Consider the following 19,221-nt stretch of genomic DNA (forward strand, 5'->3'; position numbering starts at 1 on the left):
GTGATATGATCAGAATTGAACAAAGTTGCGGAGACTTGTTCAGGATAGCCCAGAACACATGTGTGGCAAGCCTTTGTTTGATAACATTCACTTCATGGCATGATAGGGTAATCAGTGTCAAGTCAGGTAAACGCCGACACTGTGGCTTATGAGAAGCTCTGTCTCGACGCTTGGGAACACCTGCGCACCAATAATACATGGCCCAATCTTGAGAATTCCAAAGTGCCCGGGAGGATGCATAACGAGGCTTATCTATGAGCAGGACATATTCGAAATCGCCATCCAGGCCTCTGCAGGGGGCAATGAACCGATAGATTATATTGTAAGCACGTGATTTAAATGAAAAAGTCATAAGCGTAGCGTTGGACTGGTCGTCAGGGATATGGGGACAGAGGAGAAAGGCACGACGTGGCTGTGAGAGTAAGAGGGAGGAGGGATGAGGAGAGGACAACCAGCTTGGTGTATGGGGACAAGATGCGCACACGACTAGTGCACCATCACCTCAGGCTGAGCCTGGTGAGGCTTGCCCGAGTCGTCCTTTTGTTCCGCGTCATCCCCCATCTCAACATCCTCGTCACCCTCGCCAGCTTCCTCATCGTCGAGGTCGTCATCATCATCATCACTCTCCTCCTCGAGATCCTCGCTCTCGGCATCAGAGACATCGTCGTCGTCATTACCGGCGGTGGCTTCACCACCCTCCATCTCCTGATCCTCGCCCTGTTTGTTGGCCTCTTCAAGCTCCTTCACAAGGGCGGCCTCGAGCTCAGCCTCCTCGGCACCGTAGGTGTTGCTGTCGTCATCAAGGCGGTCGGCCTCGGGCTGATCAGGAGGATATTCGGCAGGGGCAGACTCCTCAGAATCCCTGTTATGATGCTAGTTAGTGTCTGTGCAGTGTGCAATAGAACGATCAATTGGTCACGGAATAAAAAACACAGATCGTACCATTTGATGGCGAAGCGAGTAACACGAGGCTTCTCGGCGAGAACATTGCGGCGGATGCGCTCGATCACGGGCTTGGCAGGAGGCTCAGCAGCCAGCTCTTCCGAGTCGTATTCGTTGTTCACGTAGTAGCCCACCCGAACAAACTCTCGTCCATCATAGCTGCAGGTCAAGAGGATGACGGTGACACCCAGAATTTCGGAGGAAGGAATTCGTTGCAAGTCGGGGGCATCAGCCTCAAAGATGAACTTGTTCACGCCGACGGGAATGGGGCCGACCAGGAGGGAGTCGAGTTCCTGATCATATTCAGAGCTAGAATCAAAGATTTAGGTCCAAATACTCAGTGAGGGGCACAGCAGCACAGTGAAGCGGGTGGACATACGAAGTGGCAGATCCAACGTAGGTTAATTTCCACTCAAGGTCTGAAGGCATATGCAAGTTAGAACCGGTCAAGTTGAGAGGGCTTGCACTCCCATAAGGGCTATCTTACCTTTTTGGAGCTGCTCCAAGCATTCAAATGTGATCTCAAATTGGTATGATGCCGTGAAAGGAGCGGGATTGTTGAGAATTTTGACTCCCAGCAGCGACACGACCGACATGGTGGGCTAGTACTGAATGGAGTCCAAGAGATGCGAATATGTGCGGAAGTGAATTGAAGTCAAGTGTCGGTGAAAAAGGAAGGAAAAGGAAGGATTTATGGACAGAAGAGATCTTTAAAAGCGTGGGCCACGCTATGAGAGGAAAGGGAAAATAAACAACGGCAGTCTCACCGCAAGGAATGCCAGAAGCAACGGGCGAGGGGCTCACGGCAGAAGAGACGGTCTCTAATATAAAAAGCACCGGCAACGAGGATCGGTGCAAAACAGCCCGCCCAACGCGAAGGGAGGGGGAGAGCGCGTCCCTTGCGCGCTGACCGCCCACGTGATCTGCAGTCTGGAACGGCTTGGTTCCTCTGCAGTCTCGGAGGAGCCTCCGAGTGAGCTGGTTTCACAGATGCATAGTGATTAGCTTCCTTCAACTTCGCTTCTCTGGCATCATTACCCGCTTACTTTTTTCTCGACGCCTCCTGAGCTTCATTAGGATAGCGTTGTGTGTTTCAATATCCGAAGATCAAAGACCCCCCTACATTCATCCGTGGCTCCTCGACGATCGCGATTTGCAGCACCAGCTACGCCTCTTTCACAGAGTTTATCCCGCCGCGTTCCTTCGCGCAGGAAAGAACGCAAGAAATCGCCAGCTATGGCGGACCATCAGGAGATGAAATCGCACCCTCAGGCGCAAGCTACTGAGATAGAGTTGACTGTCTCCACAGACCCGGAGGAGCTTGCTGGTGATGATATGGATGAGGAGGAAGAATACGACCCCTCCAGGACATTTGGTGACGAGGAATACCCAAGCTCTGAGCCTGAACAGACTTCAGATCTCACAGAGACTCCTCAGCCGCCACCACACCACGCCAATGAAGCTGACCAACAGGAACCCGAAGCTGAACACGACGACATCAAATCGAGTGTGACATCGAACGAGGCGAGTGGAGACGTCGCGAGTACCTCAGATGCGCTGGAGGTAGCTGAAAACACGCCTCAAGACGAGACACAAAATCCTCAATCAAGCGCCTCCGCAGGAGGTCCCGGGCAGCCTCAAGTTCGCACAATCGGGGGATTTGATGTCGATGACGAGGAAGAGGACGAGCCCGAGGTTGAAACGCAGGACGGATACAATCAAGAAGAGCAGGAAGAAGATGGAGAAGAAGCAGACTATGAGCCTCCAGCTGTGCTCGGGATGGATGATTCCAATGCCATGCCTATGATCATGTCTGAAGATTCAAGTTCAGAAAATCAAAATCATACCACTTCCCCCGATGCTTCTTCGCACTCAGTGCAGCATTCTGTGTCTGGTCTAGATGGTGCCACTAGCTCTTATTCTCCTGCTCCCCTTTCCACTCCGGATCCTTCTGCTTCGGCTTCCCAGCAGTGGACAGTGACACAAGACCCAAACATGAACAACAGTACTGCTGAGACCCCTGTGCCCGACTCTCCTTCCACGGCAAAGGGTCGCATGGCACATGACCGGGTTGGCATCTTGCAGGACCGCGTTGACGAGGACCCCAAGGGAGATATCTCTGCCTGGCTGGAGTTGATTGCAGAGCACAAGGCTCGTAATCGATTGGACAGCGCACGAGAGGTCTACGAGCGGTTCCTGAAAGAATTCCCAATGGCAGTAAGTTCAAGCGTGACGTTCGTCATGATTTTGAGCCCAGGTTACTTACAAGATTGGACAGGCGGATCAATGGGTCGCATACGCTGTTATGGAGTCGGAACTCAACGAGCTCTTCCGGCTTGAGCAGATCTTCAACCGAACACTGCTCACTATTCCCAATGTCCAGCTGTGGTCAGTCTACTTGGACTATGTCCGTCGTCGTAACCCCTTGAGCACAGATACTTCAGGGCAGGCAAGAAAGACCATTTCTTCGGCTTACGATCTGGCCATTCAATACGTTGGGATGGATAAGGACAGCGGCAATATCTGGACTGACTACGTGGAATTTATTCGATCGGGTCCGGGCACGGTAGGAGGCTCGGGCTGGCAGGACCAGCAAAAGATGGACCTCCTCCGCAAAGCCTATCACAAAGCACTCTGTGTGCCCACACAGGCAGTAAACACCCTCTGGAAAGAATATGACCAATTCGAGATGGGCCTCAACAAGGTCACGGTATGTCTGCCAGTGTGCATGTATTTCATGGCGACATCTCAAGAACTAACTTACCTCTCTAGGGTCGCAAATTCCTACAGGAGCAATCCCCGTCATACATGACTGCTCGTAGTTCATACACTGAGCTGCAAAACTTCACGCGCGACCTGATCCGAACATCCCTGCCCCGGTTGCCTCCCGTTCCTGGTTCCGAAGGCGATGTCGAATTTGCTCAGCAAGTTGACATTTGGAAGCGCTGGATTGCTTGGGAGAAAGAGGATCCCTTAGTGCTCAAGGATGATGATGCCCCTGCTTACAAGAGTCGCGTTCTCTATGTCTATAAGCAGGCCCTCATGGCGTTGCGATTTGTGCCGGAAATGTGGTTCGACGCCGCGGAGTTCTGCTTTTTGAATGCAATGGACAACGAGGGCCACGACATGTTGAAGCAAGGCATGGAGGCGAACCCTGAAAGTTGCCTCCTCGCTTTCAAGATGGCCGATCGGCTCGAGGTTATCTCGGATTCAGAGCAAGATTCTTCCAAGCGAGCGGCAAAGGTTCGAGAGCCCTATGACAAGCTTCTTGATTCTCTCTACGACCTGTTGAACAAAGCACGTAACCGTGAGTCTCAGGACGTGACGCGAATTGAGGAGGCATTTGGCCAGGATATTACTGGCGGCCGAGGTGTGCAAGATGACGACGACGATGACGATGCCGTCTCAAGCGAAGCGAAGGAGCGTGAAGCCGCGAAGCAAGCGCAGATTGATGCTGTGCGAAAGGCTCATTCAATTCAGATCAATCTGTTGTCAAAGACAATCTCCTATGCATGGATTGCGCTCATGCGAGCAATGCGCCGCCTTCAGGGCAAGGGCAAGCCGGGTGAACTTGCGGGCTCCCGACAAGTCTTCGCCGAAGCTCGAAAGCGAGGCCGGATCACTAGTGACGTGTACATCGCCAGTGCTCTCATGGAGTATCATTGCTACAAAGATCCCGCCGCTACTAAGATTTTCGAGCGAGGCGCGAAGCTCTTCCCTGAAGATGAGAACTTTGCCTTGGAATACCTGAAACATCTGATCGACATCAATGACGTTATCAGTAAGCGCAATTGCTGACTTGTTCAGTCTAGACACTGTTGCTAATTTTTGATGCCAGACGCCCGTGCTGTCTTTGAGACCACCGTTCGCAGATTAGCCGCTACTCCCGAAAATGCACACAAGGCGAAGCCAATTTTCGCTTTCCTCCACGAATACGAGTCACGCTATGGCGATTTGGGCCAGGTGATCAGCCTGGAAAGTCGTATGCGTGAGCTCTACCCCGAGGATCCTTCTTTGGAGCAATTTTCACACCGGTTCACCACATCGACCTTCAATCCCATGACAGTTCGCCACATTCTCTCATCCTCGCAGACTCGCCCCAAAACAAAGCATCAACCAATTGCTTCTGAGTATCGAGCAACGCCTGCGCCCTACCAGGAAGGACCTTTGGATTCACCGAAACGAGCCTATCCTGGGGATGATAAGGAATATGACTCCGACCGACCACGTAAATTTGCCCGTGCAGATTCTCCCCTCAGAGGCGGGCAAAACCGACAGATTGGTATGCAAAAGCGTGTCACTCAATTGAATGGACAAAACACTTCGTCGTACAAGCCTCAAGGGTCTCCCGCTCCCCTTCCGCGAGATGTGGTGCATTTACTCAGCATTATCCCACCTGCTTCATCCTACAATATCTCCCGCCTCCTACCTGAGAAGATGGTCGAGCTTCTTCGACACGTTGATATTCCTGCGAGCACTGCACATATTCCGCTCCCAGCCAATGTCGCAAGTCAGTACGGTGGTGAGTTACAGGCAAGCCCAATATCTGGTGGTTGGACCAGACAATGCATCATTGTCAATATGCTGACCAAAGTCGGAACATACAGGAGCCTATCGCTAATGCCTTGATGAAATCGGCACGACTTTCCAAGCGACTTCTCCTTTTGGCGAGGTTTCCACACATGCTTTCTTCTGACTACACCTTATAGGATCTGAACGTGCTTTTCCCTAATTGCCTCCCGAAGGTGGCTGGATGTCTTCTTTGATCTTGCGATACTCCTTTGCATCTACTGGCGTGGGTTGGCTTGGACTGGTTTTTTTCCCTGGGCATCGATGTTCCATGAAATGTGCTCCTGATCTTCACAGTTCATCATAACTTCCAACAGGGATGGTGGTTGTTGCATTCCCTACCATAAGTTTTCAGCGAACAGTGCGCAATCTGAACCTTTAAATTTTCCTCCGTTCTTTAGGAAAATAACTCGCCACGTTTCTCGCAAAATCAAGTCATCTTGCAAGATGTGAATGTAGGATCCACACTTTGACCTCGCAGCGCCGTCTCGACCCAAATGGCCCGTCGTTCAATGATCAGGTGTTCAGACTTACACACTGACATGCCGGACGTCAATTGAGGACTGCGACTTGAGACAACATATCCGACAATCAAGTTGTCAGCATCCATGGGCCATTGATCTTCTTGGCACGCAGTAACAAGCGGTATTTGCCCTTCTGATAATCGCTCGGTAGATTCCTCTGAAAGCTCATGATTGAAGGGATTCTCCGTCATCATAGGTGGAGAGTATATATTTTGTGGAAGCAGTCCCAGATCTCGTGCTTCTTCCTTTCTCGTCACTCTCCACGGGCAGCGTCTCCGAAATTCATTTGCTGGACTATCCACGTCCGTCAGGAGCTGTGCGGTTTTTGTTTGTAGTATTGACTATTTATCGACCACATTGAAAGGCGCGAGACGCCAAGTCATTAGCACAGCAGGCTCAGGTATGTAGCTTTGCTAGCTCTTCTGCGAACTGCGCACAAAACCTCACTCATCGATATGTGTATCCTCGTAACAACATCCATTTCCCCTTCGGAGATTGAGTATGCACTGGCCTTGATGTACTATGGTCTGCTGGCTTCTGTATCAACGGAGAATGGGTCGACTTCCGCTTACATTGATGTGGTCTAGAGCATTCATCAATTGACCAAAATTGTGCACGCCTTATCCGGATAAAAGCTGGGAGCTGGACACAGACCAATATGAGCAGCTCTCAAGTGACTAGTCAGACGGGCGATGCCTCTGACACCGAAACCAAAGCCACCAGCGTTGAGGATCTCAGTCGCGAGGTGGATAAAGCCACAGTCACAGACATCAAAGAGAGCTCCTTGGCCGAGGTTGATACCTACAAGAACTGCGTGGTGGTTCCTCTGCCTGAGGTCAACAACCAAAAGTCGAGCAAGTACAGCACATCCGGTAAAGAGATCGAACTTACCGTAAACGGCTATGCAATCCAAAAGCATCCAACCAAGCCTGTCTATATGTATGAGGTGAGCACATGCCTCTGAAAGGACCTCGTCCTTCGAACCTACTGCGGGTCATTCTGGCTGTCACTTACTGAGACCACTTCAGCTTCAAGTGATTGCGGAGATCCAGGCTCAGGAGGACAAGAGACTCCTTCCCACACTCGATCAGAAGCTCATGCGAAGATGCTTCAGAGAAAGCAAGGAACGGCAGAGATTGCTCCCCGACGCAATTCACGATGGGGCACATATCGTTTGGTGAGTCTTGCTGATTCCTGAACCGGGATCTCTAGTGTTCATCACAATACGCAGGTCTTTGCATAAACTCGAAGCTGGAGGCATTCGCGAAAAGATTTCCCTCGACCCACCTTTTCGGCATTATGAAGGGCCTAAAAGAATCGGCGGGCTAGAGGCCAAGAATCCGCACTCTCGTGAATTTCTTACACTGCTGTCGGAGGTTCAGTTGCGGGTCATTCCAAAGCACATGCTTATGCTCAAAGTGATTGAAGAATGGCTCAACAAGAAAAGAGGATTCGATGAGCTGGTCATCCAATCATTCAGTAAGAATCTTCAAGATCTATTGACTCGTTGTAGGAGGCTAAGTCTTGCCAACAGCTTTCCTCGACCATCTGATTCGGCATGGTCCCCAATCGAGGTTCTTTGAGCACAAGCGCTCATACTTCTTTGAGAACATTCAAGACATGGGTCCGGAGCTTGCAAAAATCGCCCATCAGTTCCATTGTCAGTTGCCACAATCTGCAACGGTCTATCGCGGGGCTTTTCAAACCATTCGAGCTTGTCCGGTCAGTATTTTCAACTCTCGGAGATGCTATTGGCTTTCTTGCTTGTTTACTGATCAAAATTGCATATTAGCGGGGACTGATGCTCAATCTGGACACTGCGTATGGCGTATTCTTTTCGCGAATTGGCTTGATGGGAGTGATGAGAGGACTCCTCAATATCTCTCACGTAGACGATCTTGTCAAGAGATGCATGCCTATCCACAGGCCTCGAATCAAGACCGATTTTTATGAGTCCTCCGGGGATCATGTGGAACTGGGAAAGATGATCTCAGGGCTCTTGGTCAATCCCGAATTCAAGGGATGTCCCAACCCTAATCGGGTCTTCAAGATTCGGAAGTTGCTGCCATCCAACGCCAGAAATCACATGCTTGACATCAAAGACAGGGCCACCGGGGCAGTCACAAACATGAGCGTGCAGGAGTACTTTCGATCGAGATACAACGTACAGCTCGAATATCCAGACATGCTCCTGGTGGAGATGCAAGATCGCGAGGTCGTCTATCCCCCTGAGCTGCTGACCCTCAAAGGGCTACAACGGTACAACAGAAAGCTCAGTGCTCGAATGACTGCGCTCATGATTAAATACACTGCTCAAAAGCCGAGAGACAGAGTGGAGCACATCAAAAGCTGCAAAAGCATCTTTGCCCATGAAAATGATCCAAATCTTCGGCTCTACGGCCTGGAGATTGGGAAAAGCCTGCTGAGGACCAAGGCGCGACTTCTCCCTAGTCCTGAAATCCAGTTTGGAAACTCACGACACAATCCCGGCATCAGTGGCCGGTGGGATCTCCGGGGCAAAAGGTTTTACAAGCCTCACACGAAGCCCCTGACTTGCTGGGCGATTGGCTACTATCCGAATGATAGACGTGGCTTTGATCAGCGACTCATTGATGAATGGCAAATGAACTTCGTCAAGTCGTTCAAACAGCATGGCGGTACTGTTCGCAATCCTCCAGTGTCGCTTCTGATGACCGACGATATTGGAACCTCGGTGACCAAATTGCACGATACAGCCAAAAGTGCATACAACCAACCTCCGCAGCTGATCATCATGATCACTGGCAGCCAGGATGTTGCTCAATATGCTCGCCTCAAGAAGTCCTGTGACTGTCGCTATGGGGTGCCTTCCCAGGTCCTCCAAGCTGAAAGATGTCGCAACGGAGGGAAGCCCCAACTTCATTCCAATGTTGCGATGAAGATCAATGCCAAGCTGGGAGGTGTCACGGCACATGCTCGATCAGTGTCTGGCGGAGCCGGTCTGGGTCCCAGTTCCATGATCATCGGAGCGGACGTCACCCACCCAATGATGGGCGTATGGACCCCCTCTCTGGCAGCAATGTCCGTGTCCAAGGACCTGCAAGGAATTGGCTACTGGGGCGGGCGCGAGGTGAACGGTATCCGCAAGGAGATCATCGCCGAGTCGAATATTCGAACGATCCTTTTGCCTTTCTTTAAGGAATGGATCCGGACGGTTGGAAAGAAGAGCCCACCCGCAATCATCTACTACTTCCGCGACGGTGTCTCCGAGACAGAGTGCAGTGAAGTCCTCAAGGTCGAAGTGAAAGCGATCCGTACCACCATGTCCAAAGCCGCGGGCAAGGAATGGCAAGGCAAAGTGTGCGTGATCATCGCTAACAAGCGTCACCACATTCGAGCGTTCCCCGCCTCAACAAGGCCTACTGACTCTGATAAAAACGGCAATCCTCTTCCCGGCACCTTGATTGACCGCGAAGTTACTAGCCCTCACGGCTGGGACTTCTTCCTCTACTCACATATCGCTCTACAGGGTACCGCTCGCCCGGTTCATTACACTATCCTTCTGGACGAAGTCAAGCATGAACCGAATCATTTGGTCAACATGATCTACGAGCAATGTTATCAATACGTCCGTTCAACTACTTCTGTCTCCGTGCATCCGGCAATCTACTACGCCCACTTGATCTCGGTCCGCGCTCGTCATCACGAGAATGTGACGCTCAAGGGCAAGCCAGCCCAGTACGGACGCGGTGTCAAGGTGAGTCGTGGTATGCCAGAGGCCATGCAGGCGAACCCAACAGAGTCCAACCGCGCCCATATCCCATTGCTGCCCATTGATGACAGCAATGACAATCATCTGCCTCTGGGCATGTGGTACGTTTAGAGACCTTTTCGAGGTCAAGCACCAATGGCAGAAAGAACGTTTTGACTCCTGCAGAATGGCTTCCGAGTCAAGTTCTCTTCTCTCTTTGTAAGACTTCCGGACTCAAATTTGCTTCTCTTTTGTGGATTGAGGTGTTTCTCCATGTATGTTGTAATCTGAGTGCTCTTGCTTTCAAGCGCAGCTACAGAGATGGCCGTGGAGCAAATTGCTGGCTACATTTCCCAGAAGATTCACCGTTGAATTGGCAGGGCCTAGATAATCTCCTAGGAAATCAGCCTGAAACATATTTCTAAGTTGATCAAAATCGTCTGTTCAATCTACTAGGCGAGAAGAGACTGTACGAGGCCGACAAGGACGAATGAATTCGAGCCCCTGTTGCCGCATTCAAAGTAGTGATCTCGGTCTAATAGTAAGAAGAAATTCTTGGTTGGAAGGACGAAGAAACCTTCGATCGTGCAATTGAATCAAGAACGATGAAGGAGCGGGAGATTGTCCCGAGGTCCACGGATATCGCTATATCATGCAGAATAGGCCAAAAACAAACATATCATACCGTACATGATAAACCAAACCTAATATGCCGGGGGTCCAAGATCCAAAGCTGACTTGGACGCGAAACGTCGAACCCCATATCAATGAATAGAGTGAAAAGAAATCAGAGCAAGATAACTCGAAACGTGCATGATGAGACGTTAATTCATGACGCTTCGGACCAGAATAGAAACGTGAACAGGGGGTAGTTAGAATAGTGAAGACGTTGAAGAAGTTAGAAGAACTGCCAAAGTCATCTGACCCTGGACCACAGTCGTTAAGCAAGCCCCAGTGGAAATTGTGAACGTGCCGATGAGTGAGATCAGGAGGTTGTGCCAAATCGTCCAGCGGCAGGAGAAGAGTATTGTCGTGAGACCGGAGGCGCATGAGCACCAAAGCCGCCGAAGACAGCAGGATGGCTGTGCGTAGGGACTGGGCTACCGATGTCACCGGGAACAATGCTGCCTCGATGTCCACCACTGGTGCTGTTCGTGTCAGGCTCAAATTTGACAAGCTGGCCTGTCTCCCCATTCTTGATCAAGAAAGATCCGCCGCCGTTCTGTGAATTACCTTCCGTATCACAGATCTCCAGCATTTCGTCGAGTGTGATCGTGGGCTCGCTGGGCGCCCGCAGCCGCTCAGCCTGGTCGAGGACGAGATTTACATCATGGTAACCGTCCGATCCGACACGAGGGCTCAGCGTGTTCAAATACTTGCAAGCCTGGATCGCTAGCAGACGAACGGTGACCGGGCGGGACGTGTGTGGTCGATGATGAGCACTCGAGGCAAAGGCGTTATGCGACCAACCGCTTCCTGTAGCTTCGTTAGTCAAGACTCACAGCAATTCATTCTGCACGTTTGAAGGTCGGCTTACCAGTTGTAGCTCCCCAGGTAGAGGCGGCGGGGAACCCGGACCCTCCGAAAGGCGCCGGAGCAGCCCAACTTGAGCCGCCTGCAAATGGAATGTGCTGAGATCCTATAGAAAGCGTGAGTCAGTACTCATTTGCCAGCGCACAATAGCACTGCTGTTCTTACCAAGAGGTTCTGTGAACAAAGACCCTTGAAAGCTGGCTCTGGCGGGCGATGCGAAAGAACCGGGAGCAGCAGCGCCGGGAAGCGATTGAGACAGATTGGATGAAAAGGGAATGTCCGTGTCGTCCAGCAAAGCACTGCTGCCAAGCTGGGTGCTCAAATCGTCAATGTCACGGCGGGATCGGTGGTGAATGTGAGCGTGACCACGGGGACGTCGAGGCTGATCTTGATTAACACTTGGAGGACGGTTGATGGCGTTCTGCCAGACGACCGGGTAGGGATTGGGGCCGGGTTCGAGGGGTGGCCGTTCGAACGAGGCCGACAACTGCATGGTCTGAGTCTGTTGCAATCCAGGTTGCGGCATCGCGAACGATCCAGTAAGACCTTGTTGACTCGTGAAGGACATTCCATGGCCGTTCTCAGTGAATGGGAATGCCGGTCCTGCTGGTGTTGAGCGTATTCCACTGATGCCAGGAGGCGGAGGGATGCTTCCAGAGCTACCAAATCCTCGAAGAGGACTCATTGCAGCCAAATTCGGGGAATACAACGGCATCTCCGGAGCATGAAGGGGCCGCCCACCCATGCCAGGAAGACCAGGAGGGTTCCCAGGTAGAGCGCCAAGGCTGGAAAAGCCAGGAGGATTGCTGCGGCCAAGAGGCGATAGCGGAGCAGAAGGTTGAGGATGGTGCAGGGGAGGTTGAGGTTGCTGCACGGGGCGGGTGTGGCCTGACATGATGGACTGCGACTGCGACTGTGCCAGAGACCGTGGAGAGATCGACGGCTGAAAAGGGGACTCTGAATTTGTCGTCTGCGAATGGGGAGACGAAGAATGAGAATCTTGCTGAGACGATGGCCGAGGCCTGCTTGGTGTGGCGGATTTGGGAGCCATGGGACTAGCCACGGAGTAGTGTGTTGAGGAGGAGTTTGGCATAGCCTGCGTCTGAAGCGCCGAGGACAGAGGAATTGACCCCACGTGCGAAAGAGGCCTAGTTTGCATGTACGGTTTGGCTGCATGCTCTGCGCGCACAGCGATCTCACGATCTCGGTCAGTTGGTAGGTCTCTTGACTTGCGCTCGTTCTCTTCCTTGGCTTTCTTGTCACGCTCTTCCTTCTCCTTGCGCTTAGCTTCATCACGCCTCCTTTTCTCCTCTTTCTGCTCACGCTGTTTTCGCTCCGCTTCGGCCTGTCTTTCACGCTCTTCTCTAGCTCGGCGCTGCTTCTCGGCTTCCTTCCGCGCACGCTCATCCTCTTGCGCTTTGCGCTCGGCCTCACGCTTCTTGCGCTGCTCCTCGCGCTTGATTCGCTGCTCCTCGAGCTTCTTCTCATGAGCTGCCTTCGCTGCAGCCTCCTCCGCGGCCTTCTCTGCCTCGCGGCGGGCCTTTTCTTCCTCTTTGGCCTGTTTCTGCAGACGTTTCTTGTCCTTCTTTTTCTGCGCTTCACGGGCCTTCTTCGCATTACGCTGTTCGTTACGATTCTCCTCCTCCAACAGCTCCTCTATTAGCTGCTTTTGTCGTTGCTCGGCCACCTTTTCTCGATACGCCGTCATCACTCGTTGCTCGAACATCCGTGCCGCGAAAATCTGGAACATCCGTCGACCTTCCTGCATTCGCTGCTCTTCGGTCATCGCATCCTGATTATGGATGTCAGTATGAATCATATCTCAGTCTCGACGTTTCCACAGTGTTCCACGAACCATCTCGTCCTCGTCGAACTCCTCCTCTTCTTGGCTATCATAATCATCGTCTTCTTCTTCGTCGTCGTATTCTTCGTCGTCGAGCGGACCATGGTTGTGACCAGCGTGAAAAGATTGATGAGCTGCAGCAATGTTGTACTGGGTGTCTTCTTCTCTCTGCATACGGCGTTCAGCCAGTTGTTCCATCATGTCGATGAAGTGTTTCCCGTCGTTTTTGAGAAGATCATCGGCCACCGTTAGAATGCCATCTACCGACACAAGGACGTGGTTAATTTTGCTTTGCTCTCCTCGAGAAACCGGACAAAGGGCAGACCCAAAAGAGGAAAAAATGCGTGACCTACCTTTCACTGTTAAGCTGTTTCCAAAGGCAAAAAAGTCAGCGCGGGCTGCGCGTGCTTCGTCATCCTCGTACTCCTCGTCGCTGTACAGCTCGTCGTCATCCTCATCCTCCTCTTCGTCCTCGTCGTATTCATCTTCATAATCCTCATCCTCATCCTCCGGCAGTTCTTGGACTCGGCCGCGTGAAGGATGATATTGACCGTGTGTACGAGTATGTTGACCGGGCGATCGAAGTGGAGGCTGATACAGCCGAGGTGGTGGAATGATTGGAGCGCCCTCGTCAAAGGAGCCCTGGTTATTGTTGGCGTATTGTTCCAATTCCTCATAGTACGCATCGTACAGCACCTCCAGCTCTTCCTCGATTGCGGTCCGCTTTCGGCCACATACGGTGCAACTGCAGGAATGCTTTTGTTGTTCCTTCATTTTCTTCAACACCGCATCCTTCTCCACCTTGACGAGTTGACGACGCTCTTCCTCTCCTAATTCGAACCAAAATGTACGAATATTCTCCCGCTCTTCCAGCGACGATTGATTCCAGATGCTATTCTCTTTGCTCGACCGCGCTGGGAAGCGATGGCCATAGGGCAATGAGTGGGAGTGGGAGTGGGAGTGGGAGTGGGAGTGGGAGTGCGAATGCGAATGCGAATGGAGATGCTGGTGCGAGTGGGAATAGGTCGCCGAGGGCGTAGAGAGAGGTGTGGAGCTGCCATCGGGGTGAGCATGTGAGCCAGACCGGCCCTTCTTGTTCTTCTTCTTTTTTGGCTTGTGCTCATGTTGGTCAGGATGGTGGTCCGCCACGTTGTTCGATGTAAAAGGTCCATCGAGATCGTATTGATTCTCCACCTCCCCATTACCGTCGCCAAGGTCATGGTCCTCGCCGTTGAAGTCTAGGGAGCCGGGTGCACCCTGCTCGGCGTCCTCGTTATGGGTATGGTGGTTGTGCAGTTGATCCGTCGGTTGGTCCATGAATCGAGCCTCGGGGGCCTCCGCTGCAAGGCGAGCAGCTTGCTTCTGTCGCCGTTTTTGCTTCTTGCGATTCACATTGGTGGTGGTGTTTGGTGTGAGCATGTTTCCGGCGGTCGAGGTCTGCGAAGGTCCTCGCGCATCGCCGTTTGAGTTTGACGTTGTTGGATTCGCTGATCTTTGGGCCGCCATGGTCATGCTGTCGAGCTTTGGACAACTGCAATTGCAGCAATCTAAGGGCAGCAGGAAGATCAGAAATCAAGGTAGTGAGAAGGAGGGTATGAGGGGAGGAAGTATGAAGTGAGGGACCAGACCCAGTCGGTCAATGCAGGTCAAAAGCGGAGAGCGGGAAGGCCAAAGAAACCTACCAACAAAGCTCCGGTTCGATCCACGTTGAACCGCCCTCACCAGTCATCCGAGGAGAGACACACAATCGGAGTCGCGCGCGCAGTCTTTATGAGTTGGCCGTGAGGGAGGCACTTCCTTTGGTGACAAACGGGAGGGGAAGGTGCGGGAATCAGGCTCAAAGAGAGGGGTGGAAGGCCAATGAATCCACGGCGGGTCAGCTGTGCTTTGTTGATGTCAAGAAAGAAATGTGTGCGGATCAGATCAGCGCCGAGCTGGGAAAAAGGCCTACTCAATCTCCCAAAAAGATCTTCTGCCTTGACCGGTGCTATCCTCGAGTCCTGATAGAGCGTCGGGTCGGGCGGTTGCAAGATCGGTCGGCGGGCGATAGGATGAGGCACTGGGCTTTCCTGCGTTCTGGCTGGTCATCTTGGCGCCGCAACGGGATAGCCGCTACAAGCGAGCTCATGCCTCGATTATCAGGCACTACTTTGAGATAAAGAAGGTCAAGGGCAGGGCAAAAGTGACACTACGGAGTGAGTCTAAGCTAACAATTATCACACATAAATTGGCCCGCTCCATGAAGTACGGTAAACGCCAAGGTACTGTACAGTGTACACCCTACACACTACCTTACACACTACAGTGACTAAGTACACAGTGTACTCTAAGGAAATGTCCTGTCTGTATATCAATCACGTGGGATCTGTGTTTCACCGCCTATGCTCATGTTGCCTGCTCTGTTCTATTCACCAAACTGTGATCATGTAATTATTACTCCTACTACTGTAAGGTGCCTCAGTACTACTAGACTACCAGTAGTACCTACTACCTAGTACCTTCTAGTGTAGGCTGTGAGTACTGAATAGTAGTCTTGGTATATCCACCTCGACAGCCTCCTCTAGGATCATACTAGAGCCTCAGGCAACCAGATTCACGGACGTTGGGTACTGTAACGCCGTTTGAGTTGGGCTCCACCTCCCAGTAGTGGGTGAAACACGACCAGCTTCACATCAATGACAAACCTGAAACCCTTCTTGTGAAGGTGATCATGGCGACCTGACAGGTCGAGCGCTCCAAGTTCTCTCCAAATATAACGTGTCGTCCTGGACTCCATATGGCGCTTGTTTTGTCCAGTGGTCCACACCACCAAATGAGGTATGTAGGCATAATTGTACGAAGTCTCGTTTGATGCCTTTGACCAGTATTACCTCTGCACCTGTACTGATGTGGTTCTGTCAGTCGGGTAACGAGTCGATACTGAATCACCAATAGTGATGCTCATGAGTCATGCGTAGTTGCGTACTCATACATCCGAGTCTACTAGGGCCCTAAACGAGGAAAAAGATTACATTGGATGCATCAATGCTCTGTCGCACTCACAGTCCCTTATAAACAGTGCAAGACCGGCATTGGAAGATCAGCATATTCACCCCGTCAGCAGGTGAGCGTAGATGGGGACTTGAGGTTCATCAGGACCGTCCCTTCACCTTGCAAGACCAGTCTGAAGGGCGCTCCCATGTTCCAACTCCTGGATGAAGCTGGTATCGACAATCGATTCAAGCTGTCACCTCGACAACGGAGATTGCTCGAGGGAGCCGACCCGAGGACTCGGCACCGTTGCTCAATTGGATTGTGTTACGGTGGAGATTCTCGGTTTCATCGTGAAGATCGTGCCTGTGCCTGCCAGTCTGGGCCTTGCCCACATCTCCCAGGACGAGGTTTCTCGGTAAGACTGACCGACAAATGCAGTACTGTGGCGTCCACAAACCTACCGTAATAGTAGCAGCAGCAGCAGTAGTAATAGAAGTAGTAGTGAATCTGGTAATGGTAATAGTAATAGTAGTAGTCGTCGTCGTAATAGTCGTATTAGTGCCCTTTCTATTTCCATCTCTATTTCCCTTCTCGGCGGAAGTCTCACCCGTGCCTCTCCCCACTGCCTGTGCTACTTTTAGCCCTCCTCCAACTTCGTCAGCCGCTCACGAAGAACCTAAAAGAAGAACCTTGAGGCGATCGGGAGCTGAAAATCCAACTTACTTCCTGATCCCGTCTTACTTGTGCCGCATCGCCGAAACAACCGCCCTGAAGCGCTCAACTTCTCCCGTTCGCGTAGAACCTGTCCCTCTCAACGTCACACTGTTGTGGTGGTGCATCTTTGGGCCTCCCTTCTTCACCTGCCCTCAGCAACGCATTGATCCACACGAGTCTTATCAACTCGCCGTCCTCATCATCGGTCAATTGTTGACGAGATAGGCCTGACCAGCTCGTTGCGCTAAGGTAGCACAACCCGCACAGACTCGAGTGTCTCTCCTCTCCCTCTCTCTCTCTTCCTCTCACACCCATCCACATCCACATTGACATCCACACTTGCCCCCCCCCCCCCCCCCCCCCTTTGCTTACGCCCGTATCGCGATCTTGGCTCCTAAAGTTCCCGCATCCCGGACCTCCAGCTCTCTACTCCCTCTCTCTCTCTTCTTTCTCTCTCTCTCTCTCTCTCTCTTGCTACCGGGAACTTGTGATCGGCGCCCTCCCCGTATTCGCTCGCTCGCTTTTCCTTTGTAGCCATCACCCAGGCTCGGCCACCCTTGTCCTTGACGACTGACCATGGCCCAACAACAAAATGACAATGTGATGAGGAGGTCAGTCATGCACTTCCCCCCCTCCTCCTCACTCGAGCCACTCCGTCCTGCCCGGCGGTCTCTATCCTCTACCGCTGCTTGCACCTTGTCTCTGAAGCGCTTCCTTGCGCCCCCCTCATTCTGCACCTCCTTCGCCGTTGTGAAGCGGACCAACACAGCGGCGACAAGAAGATGAGACTCGGCGCTGGATAGTCTGGTATCAAGCCTGCGGTCAAGATTCGCTGGCTCGGAGACTAGTGGCCATTCAACAAAAACCGCATCTAACGTGGTGGCTTTGCGCACGCTGACGGTCTATTTCGCATCACACAGGAAACTCGTCATCATTGGCGACGGTGCTTGCGGAAAGACTAGTCTTCTGAGTGTTTTCACCCTCGGCTACTTTCCTACAGTGAGTTCTCTTCTAATGGCAGAACAAGGACGATGGACTGTGAGCTAATCGGGAAATTGTGTACGCGCAGCATTATGTCAGTCGAAACCCATGCCGCACGCCGCCTTGACGATCGCTCCAGACCGTTTCCTCTAATCATCTCGATTCCTTTAGGTGCCGACGGTGTTCGAGAATTATGTGACCGACTGTCGAGTTGATGGCCGGTCGGTACAACTGGCTCTGTGGGATACGGCAGGTCAGGAAGACTACGAGCGTCTGCGACCGCTGGCATATTCCAAAGCGCACGTCCTCTTGATTGGATTTGCGGTCGACTCGCCAGATTCGTTGGAGAACGTCAAACACAAGGTATGTCCGGTCATCGACTGGCTGCAGAACCTCAAGACAAACGAAGCGGTCAATTACTCACCCTTTGACCATAGTGGATCGAAGAGGCCAACGAACGATGTCCTGATGTACCCATCATCCTCGTCGGACTGAAGAAGGATCTTCGCGAAGATCCATTGGCCATTGAGGAGATGCGCAAGAAGTCCCTGAAATTTGTGACATCCAAAGAAGGAACGGAGACGGGAGCGCAAGTTGGTGCGCGTAAGTATTTGGAATGTTCCTCCCTCACGGGCGAGGGTGTCGACGACGTCTTCGAGGCCGCGACCCGAGCAGCGCTGCTGTCCTTTGATAAGCGCAAAAGCTCATGCTGCATTGTTCTATGATGGGTTAAAAACGATGCGACGATCGATTAACCGCTGAACGTTGCAATTTCTGCGCTTTTCATGCAGACGGGTCTTACGAGTCACTTGGTTTGGACCATGGTTGTGGTTCAACCTTGGTGCCTACGTCAATCCCCATTTTCTTTAAAACAGTTGCCCCTACATCTTGCATCATTGGCGTTATGGAGGCTTTCTTCTTGTTCTGGGTCAAAATTCCTCGAGGCGATAGGTCCAGGCACAAGGACAACGGCCTGTGACCACCCTTTTTTCTGCTCGTCTCTCTTCGCCCGGTCTCTTCTTCTTTGTTTTTATACGGGACACATATTCCATCCGTCCCTTTTGCATGTCCCTCCTGACTCTCCTTTCCTTTCTCGGGTGTTCCCTATCTCTCACGCACGTGCAACTCCGGATTCCCATCTCTTGTTATTATTTGCCCTCCCCCAGAAGTGCATGGCGGTCTCGTTCCCTTGACAAAACGTTCCTTCAGTTCTCCTCTTGTCTTTGATAGGCTCAGGCCTCCCATCATTTGGTATATTATGCGAGCTGTTTGATCATCACAGCGCTTCCCTTGGCATAGTTCCATTCCATCAAATCAATTCTCAGACGGGAAGAAACAAACAATTTGGGTCTTCTCTTCTTTACTTCTCATGGAGCACATGCCGCAGGTGACAGTATCTCAGGGAGAAGGGA

The 19,221-nt window shown here is 51.9% G+C and overlaps 6 protein-coding genes across 6 annotated transcripts; 3 read left to right on the plus strand and 3 right to left on the minus strand.

Annotated features, from left to right (window-relative positions):
• Positions 1-486: 486 nt before the first annotated feature.
• On the minus strand, positions 487-1,538 carry asf1 (nucleosome assembly factor ASF1; the record flags this gene model as incomplete). The annotated part of the gene is made up of 4 exons (XM_056931462.1): positions 487-862; positions 943-1,251; positions 1,322-1,361; positions 1,430-1,538. The coding sequence occupies 4 exons, from the start codon at positions 1,536-1,538 to the stop codon at positions 487-489; spliced, it is 834 nt and encodes a 277-aa protein (XP_056793493.1).
• Positions 1,539-2,178: 640 nt separating this feature from the next.
• rna14 (cleavage polyadenylation factor subunit RNA14) lies at positions 2,179-5,674 on the plus strand (the record flags this gene model as incomplete). The annotated part of the gene is made up of 5 exons (XM_056931463.1): positions 2,179-3,159; positions 3,221-3,652; positions 3,715-4,723; positions 4,781-5,464; positions 5,652-5,674. 5 exons carry the CDS (start codon positions 2,179-2,181, stop codon positions 5,672-5,674), a joined length of 3,129 nt encoding a protein of 1,042 aa, XP_056793494.1.
• A 267-nt stretch (positions 5,675-5,941) lies between these two features.
• On the minus strand, positions 5,942-6,226 carry N7539_001861 (uncharacterized protein; the record flags this gene model as incomplete). Its single annotated transcript, XM_056931464.1, has 1 exon — positions 5,942-6,226. The coding sequence occupies one exon, from the start codon at positions 6,224-6,226 to the stop codon at positions 5,942-5,944; it is 285 nt and encodes a 94-aa protein (XP_056793495.1).
• Positions 6,227-6,693: 467 nt separating this feature from the next.
• N7539_001862 (putative eukaryotic translation initiation factor eIF-2C4) lies at positions 6,694-9,897 on the plus strand (the record flags this gene model as incomplete). The annotated part of the gene is made up of 5 exons (XM_056931465.1): positions 6,694-6,981; positions 7,064-7,212; positions 7,267-7,514; positions 7,570-7,757; positions 7,828-9,897. The coding sequence occupies 5 exons, from the start codon at positions 6,694-6,696 to the stop codon at positions 9,895-9,897; spliced, it is 2,943 nt and encodes a 980-aa protein (XP_056793496.1).
• An 853-nt stretch (positions 9,898-10,750) lies between these two features.
• On the minus strand, positions 10,751-14,653 carry N7539_001863 (uncharacterized protein; the record flags this gene model as incomplete). The annotated part of the gene is made up of 5 exons (XM_056931466.1): positions 10,751-11,241; positions 11,303-11,404; positions 11,464-13,090; positions 13,154-13,401; positions 13,495-14,653. 5 exons carry the CDS (start codon positions 14,651-14,653, stop codon positions 10,751-10,753), a joined length of 3,627 nt encoding a protein of 1,208 aa, XP_056793497.1.
• Positions 14,654-17,404: 2,751 nt separating this feature from the next.
• On the plus strand, positions 17,405-18,534 carry rho2 (uncharacterized protein; the record flags this gene model as incomplete). Its single annotated transcript, XM_056931467.1, has 4 exons — positions 17,405-17,439; positions 17,749-17,827; positions 17,981-18,172; positions 18,247-18,534. 4 exons carry the CDS (start codon positions 17,405-17,407, stop codon positions 18,532-18,534), a joined length of 594 nt encoding a protein of 197 aa, XP_056793498.1.
• Between the last annotated feature and the right edge of the window lie 687 nt (positions 18,535-19,221).

Source organism: Penicillium diatomitis (assembly GCF_028827545.1).
Source record: "Penicillium diatomitis strain IBT 30728 chromosome Unknown utg000002l_segment0_segment0, whole genome shotgun sequence".
In the NCBI taxonomy this organism is placed as follows: Eukaryota; Fungi; Ascomycota; class Eurotiomycetes; order Eurotiales; family Aspergillaceae; genus Penicillium; species Penicillium diatomitis.